Raw genomic sequence first — 15,903 nt, forward strand, 5'->3', positions numbered from 1 at the left:
TGTTAGTGGCATACATAAAGCACCGTACAATAATGTATTCAGATAAAAAATGTAGAACATTTATGAGATTTGAATTAACTGTATAGGAATAACTGCTAAGAAAATATAGCAATATTTAACACAGGATTCAAAAAATTGTTATATATCGTAGTTTTTCAAATGCATTTTCTCCCATGTTTAATTTTACAGATTTTTCTCCATTAAGATTTTCATGCAGCTGAAAGTCTTTTGGTGGAAAATAGTTGATATCTTCTGTACAATAATGTTACAGCTTTATACAAACTTTAGGAAGTATACTAAGTGATCTTCATTATCCTCTTCCAAGTGCTCTGGTTGCAGTTTATTTTGTTTTTTTACGCTTTAGTAACTGGACTCAGACAACGGCAAATATTCTGAAAGCCTTGCCTCCTGGAGGATTCTGTAAACTGCAAAATAAAACAATCCCAGAGGTTATTTATAAGACCACAACACTCCAATGCACTCTTAGGAACTGGTGCAAGCCTTCCGAGTCCAGAACTCTCATTGACTGGGCTCTTAGGCTCTGAGCCTGCAAATTATTTTGTGCAGGAGGAATGCTGGAACCTGTGCCACTGATGCCGTGGCAGATTCAGGCCATATTTCTCTATATGACATATTGCAAGTAGGTTTTAGAGAATCCTGAGTAAGGGCCTACCTCTGTTCTTCTTGAAGTCAATGGCAAAGTTGCTATATAACCCTGCCATTCATTTCAATGGGAGCAGGATTGGGTTAATTTATCAGAAGAATAGAACTTTCTGCCAGAAATACAGTAATCAATACTAACAGTTCTACCACTGATGCTCTTTACTTCAAAAGAAATGCTTATTAACAAAACAAATAAAGCGAATACTAATATTTAGGGGAAAGCCTTGAATGTGTAAAAAGAAAAGGAGTACTTGTGGCACCTTAGAGACTAACCAATTTATTTGAGCATAAACTTTCGTGAGCTACAGCATCCGATGAAGTGAGCTGTAGCTCACGAAAGCTTATGCTCAAATAAATTGGTTAGTCTCTAAGGTGCCACAAGTACTCCTGTTCTTTTTGCGAATACAGACTAACATGGCTGTTACTCTGAAACCTTGAATGTGTATGATTTCTCGTCAATTATTACAGAGCCTGAGGGTACAACTTATGGAATGAATGCTGTTTTGTAAACATTAGCGATAGCAGAACTGCTTAGTTTTGCTGGTCTTTCAGCCACACAGCTGAACAGTGTCATGGTTCTGTAGGACAAACTGCAGGTTCTGTAGGACAAACAGTCCCGAGGCAGATGGCACACTGGAGCCATCATCTTGGCTTCTTTCCATTTGAAACTAGCAGCTGTGCAACTGCTATACATGCTTTGAAATCTTAAGTTTTTAGTTTATAAATGCCTCTCGCTGGGGATATGGATTAGCAATGCAGGGTCTTCTATGCTGTTAAATACCTGCTGCATCATTTACAACTGATATCTATTTACTTAAATAAACTGTTAAAAGGCTGCAATGGGTTAATAGTGCCCAAATAGTACTTTTTCTGCACACATAAAATCCAGGCAACTAATCAGATACAAATCACAGTTAGGCTGGGGCAAAAATTTTCAGACATATTGTTTATTTACCATAAAAAGAAGTTTTGGTTGACCCAAAAATTGTCACTAATTTGACAAATTCACAGAATAGTTTTGGACAAACTTATTTTTGGGGGGGACTTAGGTGCCATTCATAAAATTGGAAGGGAGGCAGTACCCACCTTAGAACCCAGTGGTTAGAGCACTTAGCTGGGCTGTCGGAGACCTGAATTCAATCCTCCCGCTGTGAAGAAGGGATTTGAACTTGGGTCTCCCGCATTCCAAGTGAGTGGAGCAGCTGAGTGCTGTAATCCCTGGGCTATGGATGAGTCTTGTGGGGGAAAGGCTGTCTCAATCTCACCTAGTGAAGCTGTTCCACTATGTATAAATAATTAGTGCTTGAAGCAGGGACATGAATTTGGGCCTCCCAATTGAGTACCCTTACCACCAGACTACACAATCATTCTCGCTGTTTCCTCTTTTCCACATGCATGTAATTCTTGTGTAAGGGATGATCTGGCACACAGTTTGCAGCTCTAGAGTTCACAATTAGCTTCATGATTGTGAATGGGACGTACCAAGAATATTGTAAAGTCAAAATTTTGTTCTGCTAGAACCCGGAAAAATATTTCAGAACTTCAATTTAACGGGAAATATGCAGGCACATGTCATCACAGAAGGTACTATATAATGGTAAGTGATTTTAAAAGACTCAGATACACATCTGTATGTCTTAGGAAATTATTTTATATGTTAATCTGTTGCCCGTATCATTTGTAGAGTACGCTCATTGATACAAAGATATGCAAAAAGTTAATGGTCATTCATATAATCCACCCTCAGTAAGAGGGTGCCATATAAACAGCAAGTACTGGACCATTCCAAACCCCACTCAACTGAATGAATCACTAATCTAAAAAATGCAAAAGGAGGCAAAGGTAATTTTCTTTGCAAACATTGCATTATTTGCCACAGGATCAATAAACAAGAGAGTCGTTTTGATTTATAAGCGGCTTTTTAGGGTTATGATTTATGAGCTTAGAGGAGACAGGCAGTTCTGGTACCGCAGCTTCTCCAGTCATTGTGACTCTTACACAACCCTGTAAGTCACCCATGTTATCCTATTTATTTAGCTTTCAAGCACACACACACCCCCCTTAACCTCACCACACACAGAGACTTAGTGCAAGAATGTGAAAATGATGGCATGCATTACTAGGAGAAGGGAAAACAACAGTCTTTTAAACTGAGCTTTTTACCTTTCTGAAAAGATTCCATTTTGAAAGGAGGCGATGTACACCTTCCTTTTATCTACTGGCATAACGTCAACATAGCCTCCTTGGTTGGGAACTACTCCAGCATGTACTGCTGCCCGGCAGATACTAGACACCTGAGAAAAGAGCAGAAGAGTTTTTGTTTGCATTAGTTCTATTATGTTTTTCATTAACTTTTAGATTTAAAAATAATAATAAAGAAGCATATCCATGGCTCTAGATACCTTATCATAATTAGTCATATAATAAATGCAATTAAATTAATCCTCAGCAGTACTGAAGTACATTCTACAGGAACTCAGCTGGCTGGCCAGCAGGACACCAGCCCCCTCCATCAACTGGAAGCAAGCCCCATTAGTTTTGTCCAGAGAACAAGGTATCTTTTGCCGCATGTCTGGAAAATCACCAAATTCAGGATATTTAGGACCAAGGTGTGCAAGGAGGGGAAAACAAGTTCCAAAGTCCTGGAGCCCTCACAGGGATGTCCTGTCAGCCTCCCCCCTTTTGTAACGAAGGGGATCCAGCTCAAGTGCCCCTGCTGACTGCAGCTGTGGCAACATCGCCACTCAGATAGTCCGTCTTCAATAAGAATTAACGGTTGTGCCATAAAAAACAACAAGAGGTGGTCCCTCAGGTAGGCCATTTCCAGGGCTTTAAAGTTCATAACCAATACCATAAACTCCACCCAGAGACCAATGAACAACAAGTCTCCCAGCAAGATTCCCCATTCAATAAGTGCCAACTTCAGTCTCCAAATGTTTTTAATGGGTAGCCCTAAGTAGAGCATGTTGCAATAGTGTTTGACTTGAGTCTTCAATTTTTACTCAGTTGTTGCAATCTTGTTTGTGGTTATTCCTATCTTGAGCTCCTAATTCCCCATACTGCTTTATAAAAGAACTTGCCCATAATATTAATCTGTAGCTGGACCTGAACTGCATGTCCTCTTACTGCAAAGAAAGTTCTGACAGTATATTCCTAAAGAACGTTGCATCATGTGGGGACCAAACCTGCAAACCTTACACAGGCAAAGTTCTTAGTGAAGTCAATGGGAATTCTGTCTCAGTAATATCTGCAGAACAGGGTCCTTAATGTGCTCTAATGAAACTGCCCAACTCTGATGATTTACATACATATTTATTTTAAATAAAGTGCATAGAAGAGTAATCCATTACTCAGAGAACTGGTAATCTCTCTGCTTAATTACTTAAAATTTTTAATAACGTAATGCTATTTTCAGCGAACTGCAGATATAGTAAAACTCCATCTATACTGCAGAAGATAAGCCCTTGTTTGTTTCAATGCCCAGCACTGTGCAATTTGCAATTCCAGGTACAGGGAATCTCCCTTTATAACCAAGCTGTTTTGTGAAGAAGAAAAAAAAAAGTCTTCACTGTAAGAGGATTCCACAGAATCAACATTAAAAACGTAACCAGTATAAATATCAATATGGAAAGACCAGTTTAAACAAGGCCTGCATTACCTTTCAGCTGGAACTGGAATAACATACATCTGTAACTCTCGTTATTTTGTAATCGAAATGCTACATAAAATACAGGAATTCAAAATAGCAATTATTTACCAACTCCTATTCCAACCATTGAAGTTGCCAGTTTCACTGTTATATAGTCAGTCCATGAATGTCACAAAATATCTGAGAATATAACTTTGACAAAGTTTATCCAAAGGCCCTTTTAAGTTTTCCACCTCAGAATAATTGACTGCAGCTCTTAAACAAGCCAGAGGAGATAGAGTTTATACTATTCAGTACCTTTCTTTCCTTCCTCCCTTAACAGCCTTAGGATTTTGCTGTATTCCCAACCTGGCAGCCAGTGATCAAGAGACTAATTTAAATTATTTAGGGCTATTGCTGCTCCTAAATATTAATATTATGGTAGTGCCCAAAGGGCCCAGTTAGGATCGGGGTCCTATTGTGCTGGGTGCCGTACAAACACAGAAGAGAGACAAAGAAGGATTTGTACTGAAGGATTTACAGTCTAAAGATACAAATGAAGGGTGGGGGATGTGAATGCAATGTACCACAATGAATATGGTGCAAATGAGTACGGTGAAGAATTGGCCCGGGTAGTTACATGTATTTTAGGGGGGTTATTTGCTTGTTTGTTTTTAATTAGCATTAGAGGAAGTGAGGAAGGGAGTAGGAAAAGGAAAGAAGAGGAAGAGGAAAGGCCACAGCTTGTCACCTGTCTAAACATGACAAGCAGGCTTGATTTTGTAGGCATCATAGCAGAGGTGAGTGCTCCAGAAGGATCTGAAGGAAGATAATGGCTGCTTGGATTTTATTAGTGTGTTTTTCCCTAAGCAAAAGGGACAGTGTGGGAGAAAGCTTGGAGGTGGTTAAGGGAGAAGCTGATGGGTGGATGGTAAAGGTTAGGAACATTGGCAGAGCTGACATCACAACAGGTTACTAAATCAGTAAAGTGGAATGGGGATATGATATTTGGGGTGTTAAAAGTATAGACAAGAAGCTTATATTTATATAGTGGGACGAGGAAGCCAGTGGGAGACTCAAAGGAGGGGTTTATGTGGTAAGAATAATGAGCCAAGAAGATGGTTTTTGAAACCAAGATGGCATTCTGAAAAAACATGAGGGATGCAAATATGCAGTAGTTAAGGCCAGAAAATACAAGGTTGCACTAGTGAAGACATGGGATGAAGGCTTGGATGAGGAGATTTGTGACCCTGATGTCCCGGCCTGCTCTGTGGGCTGATGCAAGAGGTGAGGATATGGGACAAATGTATAGAGTTTTCTAAAGGAAGTGTCATTTAATTCTGGGTGTTAACTGGACCTTCATTCTTAGCCCTTAAATAATTTTTGTATTGAAGTAATTTATTTTAAATAGGGGGATGTTTCCTATTTTGAAGGGTCAGACCATCTAGCATCCTATCCAGCCTTTCTTGGGTAAACATTTTGGATGAATTCCTGGCCATATTGAAGTCAATGGCAATATTCCCATTGATTTCAGTGCAGCCAGGATTTCACCCCCACAGGTTTATCTTCTGTTTCTAAATATTACTTAGCAAGTCATTTTATTAGCAGCCTTAAAGGCATACTCTCCCTGGAAGTCTCCATCAGCAGCTTTGAGCTGCTGCTTTAATTCAGATATTATCTCAGCCCCAAACATATATAAGGCAACATAATGCACTTTTAAGGTAACAAACATTTCACACAGCATTGCATGACCTTGCTTTATCAGTGTGCGGTGAACGCTCTGATATTCGTCAGTATTTAACAGGTCACAGAATCTGAATACCAAGCTGCTTAATAATTTTCCTTCTTTTGCTACTCAGCAAAATATCCAATAGCTACCACAGCATAGCATTACTCTGCAAAGGCATTTTAACCACAAGCCTCCCTTTCACAAATAGCATTTGTTCCCAATAAAAGAAAAGGAGTACTTGTGGCACCTTAGAGACTAACCAGTTTATTTGAGCATGAGCTTTCGTGAGCTACAGCTCACTTCATCGGATGCATAGCATATCGTGGAAACTGCAGAAGACATTATATACACACAGAGACCATGAAACAAAACTTCCTCCCACCTCACTCCCCCGCTGGCAACAGCTTATCTAAAGTGATCCTCAAGTAGAGCCATTTCCAGCACAAATCCAGGTTTTCTCACCCTTCCCCCCCCCCCACACACACACAAATTCACTCTCCTGCTGGCAACAGCGCATCCCCCTTTGAAACCCCTCTTTATAATGCGCATGATAATCAAGGTGGGTCACCTCCAGCACTAATCCAGGCTTTCTCACCCCCCACCCCCCCCCTTTTCCAAAAACCACACACACAAACTCATTCTCCTGCTGGCAACAGCTCATCTTACAATGTGCACAGCAATAATCCAAGTTTAACCAGAACGTCTTGGGGGGGGGTTTGCAGGAAAAAAACAAGGGGAGACAGGCTACCTTGCATAATGACTTAGCCACTCCCAGTCTCTATTCAAGCCCAAATTAATAGTATCCAATTTGCAAATGAATTCCAATTCAGCAGTTTCTCGCTGGAGTCTGGATTTAAAGTTTTTTTGCTTTAAGATAGCGACCCTCATGTCTGTGATTGCGTGACCAGAGAGATTGAAGTGTTCTCCGACTGGTTTATGAATGTTATAATTCTTGACATCTGATTTGTGTCCATTTATTCTTTTACGTAGAGACTGTCCAGTTTGACCAATGTACATGGCAGAGGGGCATTGCTGGCACATGATGGCATATATCACATTGGTGGATGTGCAGGTGAACGAGCCTCTGATAGTGTGGCTGATGTTGTTAGGCCCTGTGATGGTGTCCCCTGAATAGATATGTGGGCACAGTTGGCAACGGGCTTTGTTGCAAGGATAGGTTCCTGGGCTAGTGGTTCTGTTGTGTGGTATGTGGTTGTTGGTGAGTATTCGCTTCAGGTTGGGGGGCTGTCTGTAGGCAAGGACTGGCCTTTCTCCCAAGATTTGTGAGAGTGTTGGGTCATCCTTCAGGATAGGTTGTAGATCCTTAATAATGCGTTGGAGGGGTTTTAGTTGGGGGCTGAAGGTGACGGCTAGTGGCGTTCTGTTATTTTCTTTGTTAGGCCTGTCCTGTAGTAGGTGACTTCTGGGAACTCTTCTGGCTCTATCAATCTGTTTCTTCACTTCCGCAGGTGGGTACTGTAGTTGTAAGAATGCTTGATAGAGATCTTGTAGGTGTTTGTCTCTGTCTGAGGGGTTGGAGCAAATGCGGTTGTATCGCAGAGCTTGGCTGTAGACGATGGATCGTGTGGTGTGGTCAGGGTGAAAGCTGGAGGCATGTAGGTAGGAATAGCGGTCAGTAGGTTTCCGGTATAGGGTGGTGTTGATGTGACCATCGTTTATTAGCACTGTAGTGTCCAGGAAGTGGATCTCTTGTGTGGACTGGACCAGGCTGAGGTTGATGGTGGGATGGAAATTGTTGAAATCATGGTGGAATTCCTCAAGGGCTTCTTTTCCATGGGTCCAGATGATGAAGATGTCATCAATATAGCGCAAGTAAAGTAGGCGCGTTAGGGGACGAGAGCTGAGGAAGCGTTGTTCTAAATCAGCCATAAAAATGTTGGCATACTGTGGGGCCATGCGGGTACCCATAGCAGTGCCGCTGATCTGAAGGTATACATTGTCCCCAAATGTAAAATAGTTATGGGTAAGGACAAAGTCACAAAGTTCAGCCACCAGGTTAGCCGTGACATTACCGGGGATAGTGTTCTTGATGGCTTGTAGTCCATCTTTGTGTGGAATGTTGGTGTAGAGGGCTTCTACATCCATAGTGGCCAGGATGGTGTTATCAGGAAGATCACCAATGGATTGTAGTTTCCTCAGGAAGTCAGTGGTGTCTCGAAGGTAGCTGGGAGTGCTGGTAGCGTAGGGCCTGAGGAGTGAGTCTACATAGCCGGACAATCCTGCTGTCAGGGTGCCAATGCCTGAGATGATGGGGCGCCCAGGATTTCCAGGTTTATGGATCTTGGGTAGTAGATAGAATATCCCAGGTCGGGGTTCCAGGGGTGTGTCTGTGCGGATTTGATCTTGTGCTTTTTCAGGAAGTTTCTTGAGCAAATGCTGTAGATGCTTTTGGTAACTCTCAGTGGGATCAGAGGGTAATGGCTTGTAGAAAGTGGTGTTGGAGAGCTGCCGAGCAGCCTCTTGTTCATATTCCGACCTATTCATGATGACAACAGCACCTCCTTTGTCAGCCTTTTTGATTATGATGTCAGAGTTGTTTCTGAGGCTGTGGATGGCATTGTGTTCTGCACGGCTGAGGTTATGGGGCAAGTGATGCTGCTTTTCCACAATTTCAGCCCGTGCACGTTGGAGGAAGCACTCTATGTAGAAGTCCAGTCTGCTGTTTCGACCTTCAGGAGGAGTCCACCTAGAATCCTTCTTTTTGTAATGTTGGTAGGCAGGCCTCTGTGGATCATTATGTTGTTCAGAGGTATTTTGGAAATATTCCTTGAGTCGGAGACGTCGAAAATAGGATTCTAGGTCACCACAGAACTGTATCATGTTCGAGGGGGTGGAGGGGCAGAAGGAGAGACCCCGAGATAGGACAGCAGCTTCTGCTGGGCTGAGAGTATAGTTGGATAGATTAACAATATTGCTGGGTGGGTTGAGGGAACCATTGCTGTGGCCCCTTGTAGCCTGTAGTAGTTTAGAAAGTTTAGTGTCCTTTTTCTTTTGTAGAGAAGTAAAGTGTGCGTTGTAAATGGCTTGTCTAGTTCCCATTTGTTCCCAATGTTATTCATAACAGATAGGACTGCTAATAGTTCTGTTTTTCTCTCAGTACTTTACCCTGTTCCACAGCAGAATGTTATGGACAATTATTCGAAGATATTAGGAAAAGGATTTCCATGTAGTTAATTGAAGCAAAAGCATTTATAAATATGAGCCAGATCCTGAGCTAGTGTAAATCGGGATAGCTCCATTAACTTCTGTAGTCAATGGAGCTGTGCTGATTTACATCAGCTGAGGATCTGGCCCACTTTTTTACATTTGTGATTGACTCAAAAATATTACCACAGGATTCTCTATCATAAAAGATTGTTCTCAGGGCAGTGATGCCTGATATGAAAATAAGATGATGAAACAGGAATTTGCTAAGAGTTTATTTTGAGAGAAGATACGTGGGATATAGCTAAGAACACACTGATTCATCACTGTCAATGGAATCATACCAGGAATGAACTGGGCCCATCAAATCTTTTATCAGAACAAATTCTAAGTGTGAAACAAGTGATAACTTGGCAACTTCAAAAGCCTCTCTTTATTCTGTAGGTGTATTTGGTGCTCGGAATCAGGGACTAATAGCAGTGGCAAAAGCCAGTCACTGTACAAGTAGGTGCTTCAAAAGCATCTCCAGAAAGCTTTGACAATTCACCTCAGTCATCATCTGATTCAGTTTCCTGCAAATCTTATACCTTTTGCAAACACCAAGTAAACTCTGAAAACTGTAGTATAAATACTGTTAAAAAGTTCTGTGGCATAAGGCATAATATCAAAATGCCAGAAATAAGCATTAGATAATTGGAATAGGGGAAGCTGAAAGCGTGGACTTCCTGCTTTCATGAGTGGAAGGCAGGAAGCTGTAGGGTGGTCTACCAATAGGACAAAAAATTGCCAGGTGGACAGTCTGCATCGCTGGGCCAACAGGGATCTGGTAGTGTGTGCAGGCCCCTAGTAGAGTGAGTAATTTGTACAGTCTGTTGTGAGAGTGGCATATACTATTGTTATTTATTATCTACATTATGAGAGTGCCTAGAGGTCCTATATAGCATTTAACTTCATTGTCCTAGCACTGTACGTACACAGAGTAAGAGTCACTCCCTGCCTCAAAGCACTCACAATCTACTTTAAGATAAGACAAAACAAGAGGGTGCAAAAAAACAAATGGAGGGTACAGGGGAAGGGAGGATGAGTAACAGTGACAGAAACACGCATGTGGTTACTTACACACTGTGCACAAGTACATGGTTCTGGGTTAATCTGTGGGAAAAGTTGACAAATAGACTGGTAGTGCTGACAGAGCAGAGGGTAATGCGATATCTAGCAATCTCATCAAGATTGGGGCAGTCACTGTAACCTCAGAGCTTGGGACAAATGGTATGAGAAGAAAATAGCAAAAATGTTGTGGGGCGCCATGGAGGATTCAGAGTCGTCCCTGCTTAGATGCAGGGAGAACGGAAGTAGAACCAAAATTTTCTAAATCGATTTACGAATAAAACACTTTGGTCAGCCTGCTATGCAGCAGTATTTTCAACCTTCTAGCCTAGTTAGTGTAAAAAAAAAGTCTTAACTAGAGCTTCACGAATGCTGCAAAAATAGGTTTGCAAAAACTTTTATTTCCTTTGCACAATGGATGCATTTTTTCCAAGCAACCTGGCTTCAAATATTTCTGTATAACATGGATGAATGTTGAGAAAGTAAATTGTTTAAAAGCAAAACTCTTAGGAGACTAATTAGAGGCTATTTGGGACAATAGCAAAGTGCACAGGATTTGGCCTTTTGAGATCAATGGGACTTCTTGCTTGAAGGTCAGTAGATATTAGTGTTTATCCTCTAACAGGATAGTCTGCTGTAACTCATCTTGACTCCAGGGCGTTGACTTCAGACCGCTACTGGCGAGCTGAAAGTAATTCCTTCCTCAAAAGGCACACACTTTTCCATTTCCCCTGTTGACATACATACTAACAAACATGCACATGAGTAACTCAGTGAGATGTACTGAACTACATAAGGGACTACTCCCATATGTAAAGTTACTCATGTACATGAGGTTTCAGAGTAGCAGCCGTGTTAGTCTGTATCCACAAAAAGAAAAGGAGGATTTGTGGCACCTTAGAGACTAACAAATTTATTTGAGCATAAGCTTTCGTGAGCTACAGCTCACTTCATCGGATGCATTCAGTGTATATCAGTGTTTGCAAGGTGGGAGCCCAAGTTATTTATTAAGTATTACTTCTTTCTCATAATAATGATTAGTACATATATAGTGCTTTTCATCCATAGATTTCCAAGTACTTTAAAGTGTTTGAGTATCATCACCTTGGCCAGCTACTTGTCATCACACTACTGAGGACTGATTAAATACACAGGCTAATGCGGCTTACTGGGAAAACGGTGAACTGCTTCCTCTGCAGCTAACCCACTGCTGCTCCCTGGACAGATGACAGAGGAACACAGCGCAAAGGACTGCATCCTTCCTACTTCCCGCTGCTGCCTGCTCCAAGGCTAAGCATATCTCCTCCTATGTAAAAATCCTATGCAGGTTAGAAACAGCGTGCAGTCTGTATCTAAAGTCCCCTGCATATTGTAGCAAGACAATACACTTCCTAATAGCACCACTGCTCAGCTGCAACAACTTTCTCCTCATCACAAAACAGATAAATAAATACAGGAAAATCCATTGGTTTTCTGACTGAAAAATGGATGTTTTGGAAATGGATTTGGTTTGTTAGAAAGTCAAAGAGCAATTCAGTTTAAAGGATCATAGACTAAGGTGAAGAAGAGTTCCCACCTACTTTTAAACAATTAACAATTAAACTGAAGGTAAAACTAGCAAAGGGTGTTGCCAGGTATCATAACTGGCAAAAATGTACACTATTTTAACGCCTAATGGGTATAATCCAAGTGATTAACTGCACAAGATTGGACTCGATAAAGAGGAACTTTGTCAAAGTCAATTGGTCTAAAACTTGATCTACCTTGTTGTTTCTCTTGGAATGATTTTCCAACTAGTTAAGCACCCACCTTATAGTGGCTCCACCTAGGCTATTTTTCCCTGGTTTATTTATGAGACGATAATGTGAGACAGTATCAAAAGCCTTACTAAAGTCAAGATATACCATATCTACTGCTTCCCCCCATCCATGAAGCTGTTACCCTGTCAAAGAAAGCTATTAGATTGGTTTGACATGATTTGTTCTTGACAAATCCACGTTGACTGTTACTTATTACCTTATTATCTCCTAGGTGTTTGCAGATTGTTTGATTATTTGCTCCATTATCTTTGTGGGTACTGAAGTTAAGCTGACTGGTCTGTAATTCCCGGAGTTGTCCTTATTTCCCTTTTTACAGATTGGCATTATATTTGCCCTCCTCCAGTCTGCTGGAATCTCTCCAGTCTTCCATGAGTTTTCCATGGCTCAGATAACTCTTCAGCCAGCTCTGTGAGTATTCTAGGCCCTGCCAACTTGAAGATATCTAAGTTGTCTAAGTAATTTTTAACTTGTTCTTTCCCTATTTTAGCCTCAGATCCTCTCTCATGTTCACTGGCGTTCACTATGTTAGACGTCTGATCGCTAGTAACTTTTTTGGTGAAAAATGAAAGAAAAAAGTCATTTAGCACCTCTTCCATTTCCACATTTTCTGTTATTGTCTTTCCTTCTTAGTTGAGTAATGGGCCTACCCATCCTCGGTCTTCCTCTTGCTTCTAATGTATTTGCAGATTGTTTTCTTGTTACCTTTATGTCTCTAGCTAGTTTAATATCATTTTGTGCCCTGGCCTTTCTAATTTTGTCCTTACATGCTTGTGTAGTTTTTTTTATATTCATCCTTTGTAATTTGACCTAGTTTCCACTTTTTGTAGAAAATTCATGCAATTCTTTTTAAGTGACATTCATGCCACAAAACCTCTCTATCCAGTATCCTGGGCCCAGATTTTCCCTTATATTCAAAGCCATGGAAGGGGACTTTTCATTAGGATCTCCCCATGAAGATTTTCTTGAGGAGATCCCCCTGCATTGTCCAATCAGCAAGTTGGTGTTTTCCCCCACAGCAATGCCACTCCAAAACACAGTTGATCTTGTGGAAGGGCCTGCACTCATACTGGCTCCTTGAAGCTCTGCTGACTGCTTGCCATCATGGCTCTTTCCTTCCCTACATCATTTTTCAGTACCTCTAATCTCAATTAAAAAAAAATACTATACATGTGTATAATAAAGCCAGGCCAATCTTCACCAGGTCCATTTGTTTGTATGTTGTATGTTCTGGCCCTATCCATTGTCTGTATCTTAGACTATAAGTACTTCAGGGCAAGGATGTCTCTTTTTCATGTTTCTACAGCACCTAGCACAATGTGGTCCTGCCTGGGGACCTTGGGCTCTCCCATAAAATAAAGATTGAATAATCATGGCTCAAACAGAGTTGCATTACCAGGGACCCTTCTGTGCCAAGGTGGCACCAATTGACACTGAAAAGAATCAGGAGAAAGTTCAGACATGAAACTGTGTTAACTTTTTTGACTATTTTCTGCTGGACCAGGGGGAGTATCATGTGCGTCCCATCCTCCGATTCAACCCCTAGCCCATTCACTGTGTGGGCCCTAACCCATTCAGACATCCCATCACCAAGTCCAGGAGGAAAAGTATCATACAGAAATCCAATCCCCCCTTTCTACATAAAGTAGGAGAGATCCTCACCCTAACCCTCTCGTGAGCCCAGTGAGACATGATCTGAACCCCCAAGGGGAATGCATATGAGTGCAGGGGGTACAGCCATATAAGCACGTTGTGAACAGAGGATCTGGATATGTTCCAGATATGTTGCCATCAGGAAAGCTTTTTGGGGGATTGGAAGAGCAGTCACCATATACAGATTTTGTGAGCAGGAACCCTACAGTGGCAAGGGCTGAAATAGTATTCAAAAAGGGGAAATGGAGCTGTGCTCTGCTTCTGGTGGGTGAACTCCACCCAAGACAAGTGTGTGTGTGTGTGTGTGTGTGTGTGTGTGTGTGTGTGTGTGTGTGTGTGTGTGTGTGTGTGTGTGTGTGTGTGTGTGTGTGTGTGTGTGTGTGTGTGTGTGTGTGTGTGTGATTGGGGGGAGCTGGGGCATGACTTTCATGCTGTATGTTTGAAAACATGCTTCAAAGATTCTTTAAAAAGAATTAAACATGAATAACTGTCAGCATCTCAATGCTCAGGAGCACTTCTCTAATAACAATGAATGGGTACTGTACTCCCACTGGAGAAAAAGAGATGATAGAGAAATAGATTTCATTTTGCAGATTTCCAAAAATAGCTTTATGGTATTCTTTTGCTTTCCATCGGAAAGTCTTATTTATAATTTTGAAGACTGCTACAAATATGTGACTGTCCATAACTGAGATATGTCCAAAATAATGGGATTACGTATATTTATTTTTAGAATAACATGGTATTTCATTTCACTGGATTCTAGAAAATATATTTGTATCTGGAGAGGGTCATTAAGGGTCTAACCCTTCATTCGTTGCTCATGTCATACAAGTCAGTGGCAATTTTGACCAAAATTTTCAAGTTTGGGTGCCTATAGTAAGGCATGTAAATCTATACTTAGGCACCAAATAACTGTCCTGATTTTTAGAGGAGCTGAGTACCACTGAATTCTGTGGGAGCTGTGTGTGCTCAAATCAGGCATCCAAGTTTGAAAACTTTGGTCTTTGAGTGCATGAGGTATGTAGGATTAGGCCTGAATTGTCACACTATGCAATATCCTCTCATTGTATACAGTTTCATCATCCACATTCATGAATAGCTTGAATAAATCATGCTACTTACATCAGAATAAATTCGAGTTCCAATTACACGCGCATAGTGTGGGTTTGCCTGCATACAGTTGCGAGGACAATACACTCTGAAAATTGAACACAAACATACATTTTAATAATGTAACTACAATATTACAATACCATGATATTTCATGAAACTGGGCTTCAGAATTTGACAATCAATAAATTCAGTGATGGATAATACGGTGTCCATAATGATGATATTAGATCGATCAGCTAGTATTGATGCTATGGACTAAGAGGTGTTATTGATGCACTTCTGGTCCCTGGCAAGAGTGGGTGGTGGAGGACTTCAGTAGCTCCAGGCTTTTCTGGCAAAGAAGACGCAAAGGGCAGTGCTGGGCAATTGCCGCCTCTGCCCTGAGGAACAGTTACAGGTTTCCTTCTTCAAAATATTGAGGCATAAGCTTCTTTTGATGAGTGAGAATGTTGGCTTCAAAAAAACAGCTTACACATTTTGCTGAAAGCTATAAATTGACTTATAAACAAGATACTCACCATGCCCTACTTTACCAATCTATTAATATTTCTTTGCAAACAAATATTTCCCTGACCTCCTATCCTCCAACCCCCCAATGAAACAACACAGAGCTGTTTCAGACCCTTTTATGATATCTATTTGGAGTACCACAAGGATTTTCTTGGAACCCTCTTATTATTCAATGTGTGTGCAAGACCGTTAGGAAAGTGGGTAAAAAAATCATGGGCTAAATTATTTTCACTGTGCTGATGACAGCCATCTCTACTGCATCCGATCCAGACAGAACCATCAAATGCCTTTCCTGGTGCCGAGGCACCTCTGGGGCATGGATAAGAGTAAGTTGGATGAAACTTTGTCCTGAGAATACTGAGGTGATGTGGGGGTTGGAGGAAGGAAGCATAAAAACTGGAAGTTATATTAGTTCCTCCAATATCTGTGACCAAAGGTTGTGATTTGGGGGTGTGGTTAGACTCCCAGCTGCTTCTGGATGATCAAATAGCAACAGTGATCAAGACTACCTTTCT

The 15,903-nt window shown here is 41.2% G+C and overlaps 1 protein-coding gene across 1 annotated transcript in view; it reads right to left on the reverse strand.

Moving 5' to 3' along the window:
* Positions 1-164: 164 nt before the first annotated feature.
* Positions 165-15,903, reverse strand: part of CRISPLD1 (cysteine rich secretory protein LCCL domain containing 1) — a 63,627-nt gene continuing 47,888 nt past the window's right edge. The window contains exons 13-15 of the mRNA XM_027818710.3: positions 14,888-14,963; positions 2,827-2,957; positions 165-425 (exon numbers count right to left, since the gene is read on the reverse strand). Coding sequence (XP_027674511.2) covers positions 374-425; positions 2,827-2,957; positions 14,888-14,963 — 259 coding nt within the window. The 3' untranslated portion in view covers positions 165-373. The remainder of the gene's footprint in view (positions 426-2,826; positions 2,958-14,887; positions 14,964-15,903) is intronic.

This window comes from Chelonia mydas, chromosome 2, assembly GCF_015237465.2.
Source record: "Chelonia mydas isolate rCheMyd1 chromosome 2, rCheMyd1.pri.v2, whole genome shotgun sequence".
NCBI lineage: Eukaryota > Metazoa > Chordata > Testudines > Cheloniidae > Chelonia > Chelonia mydas.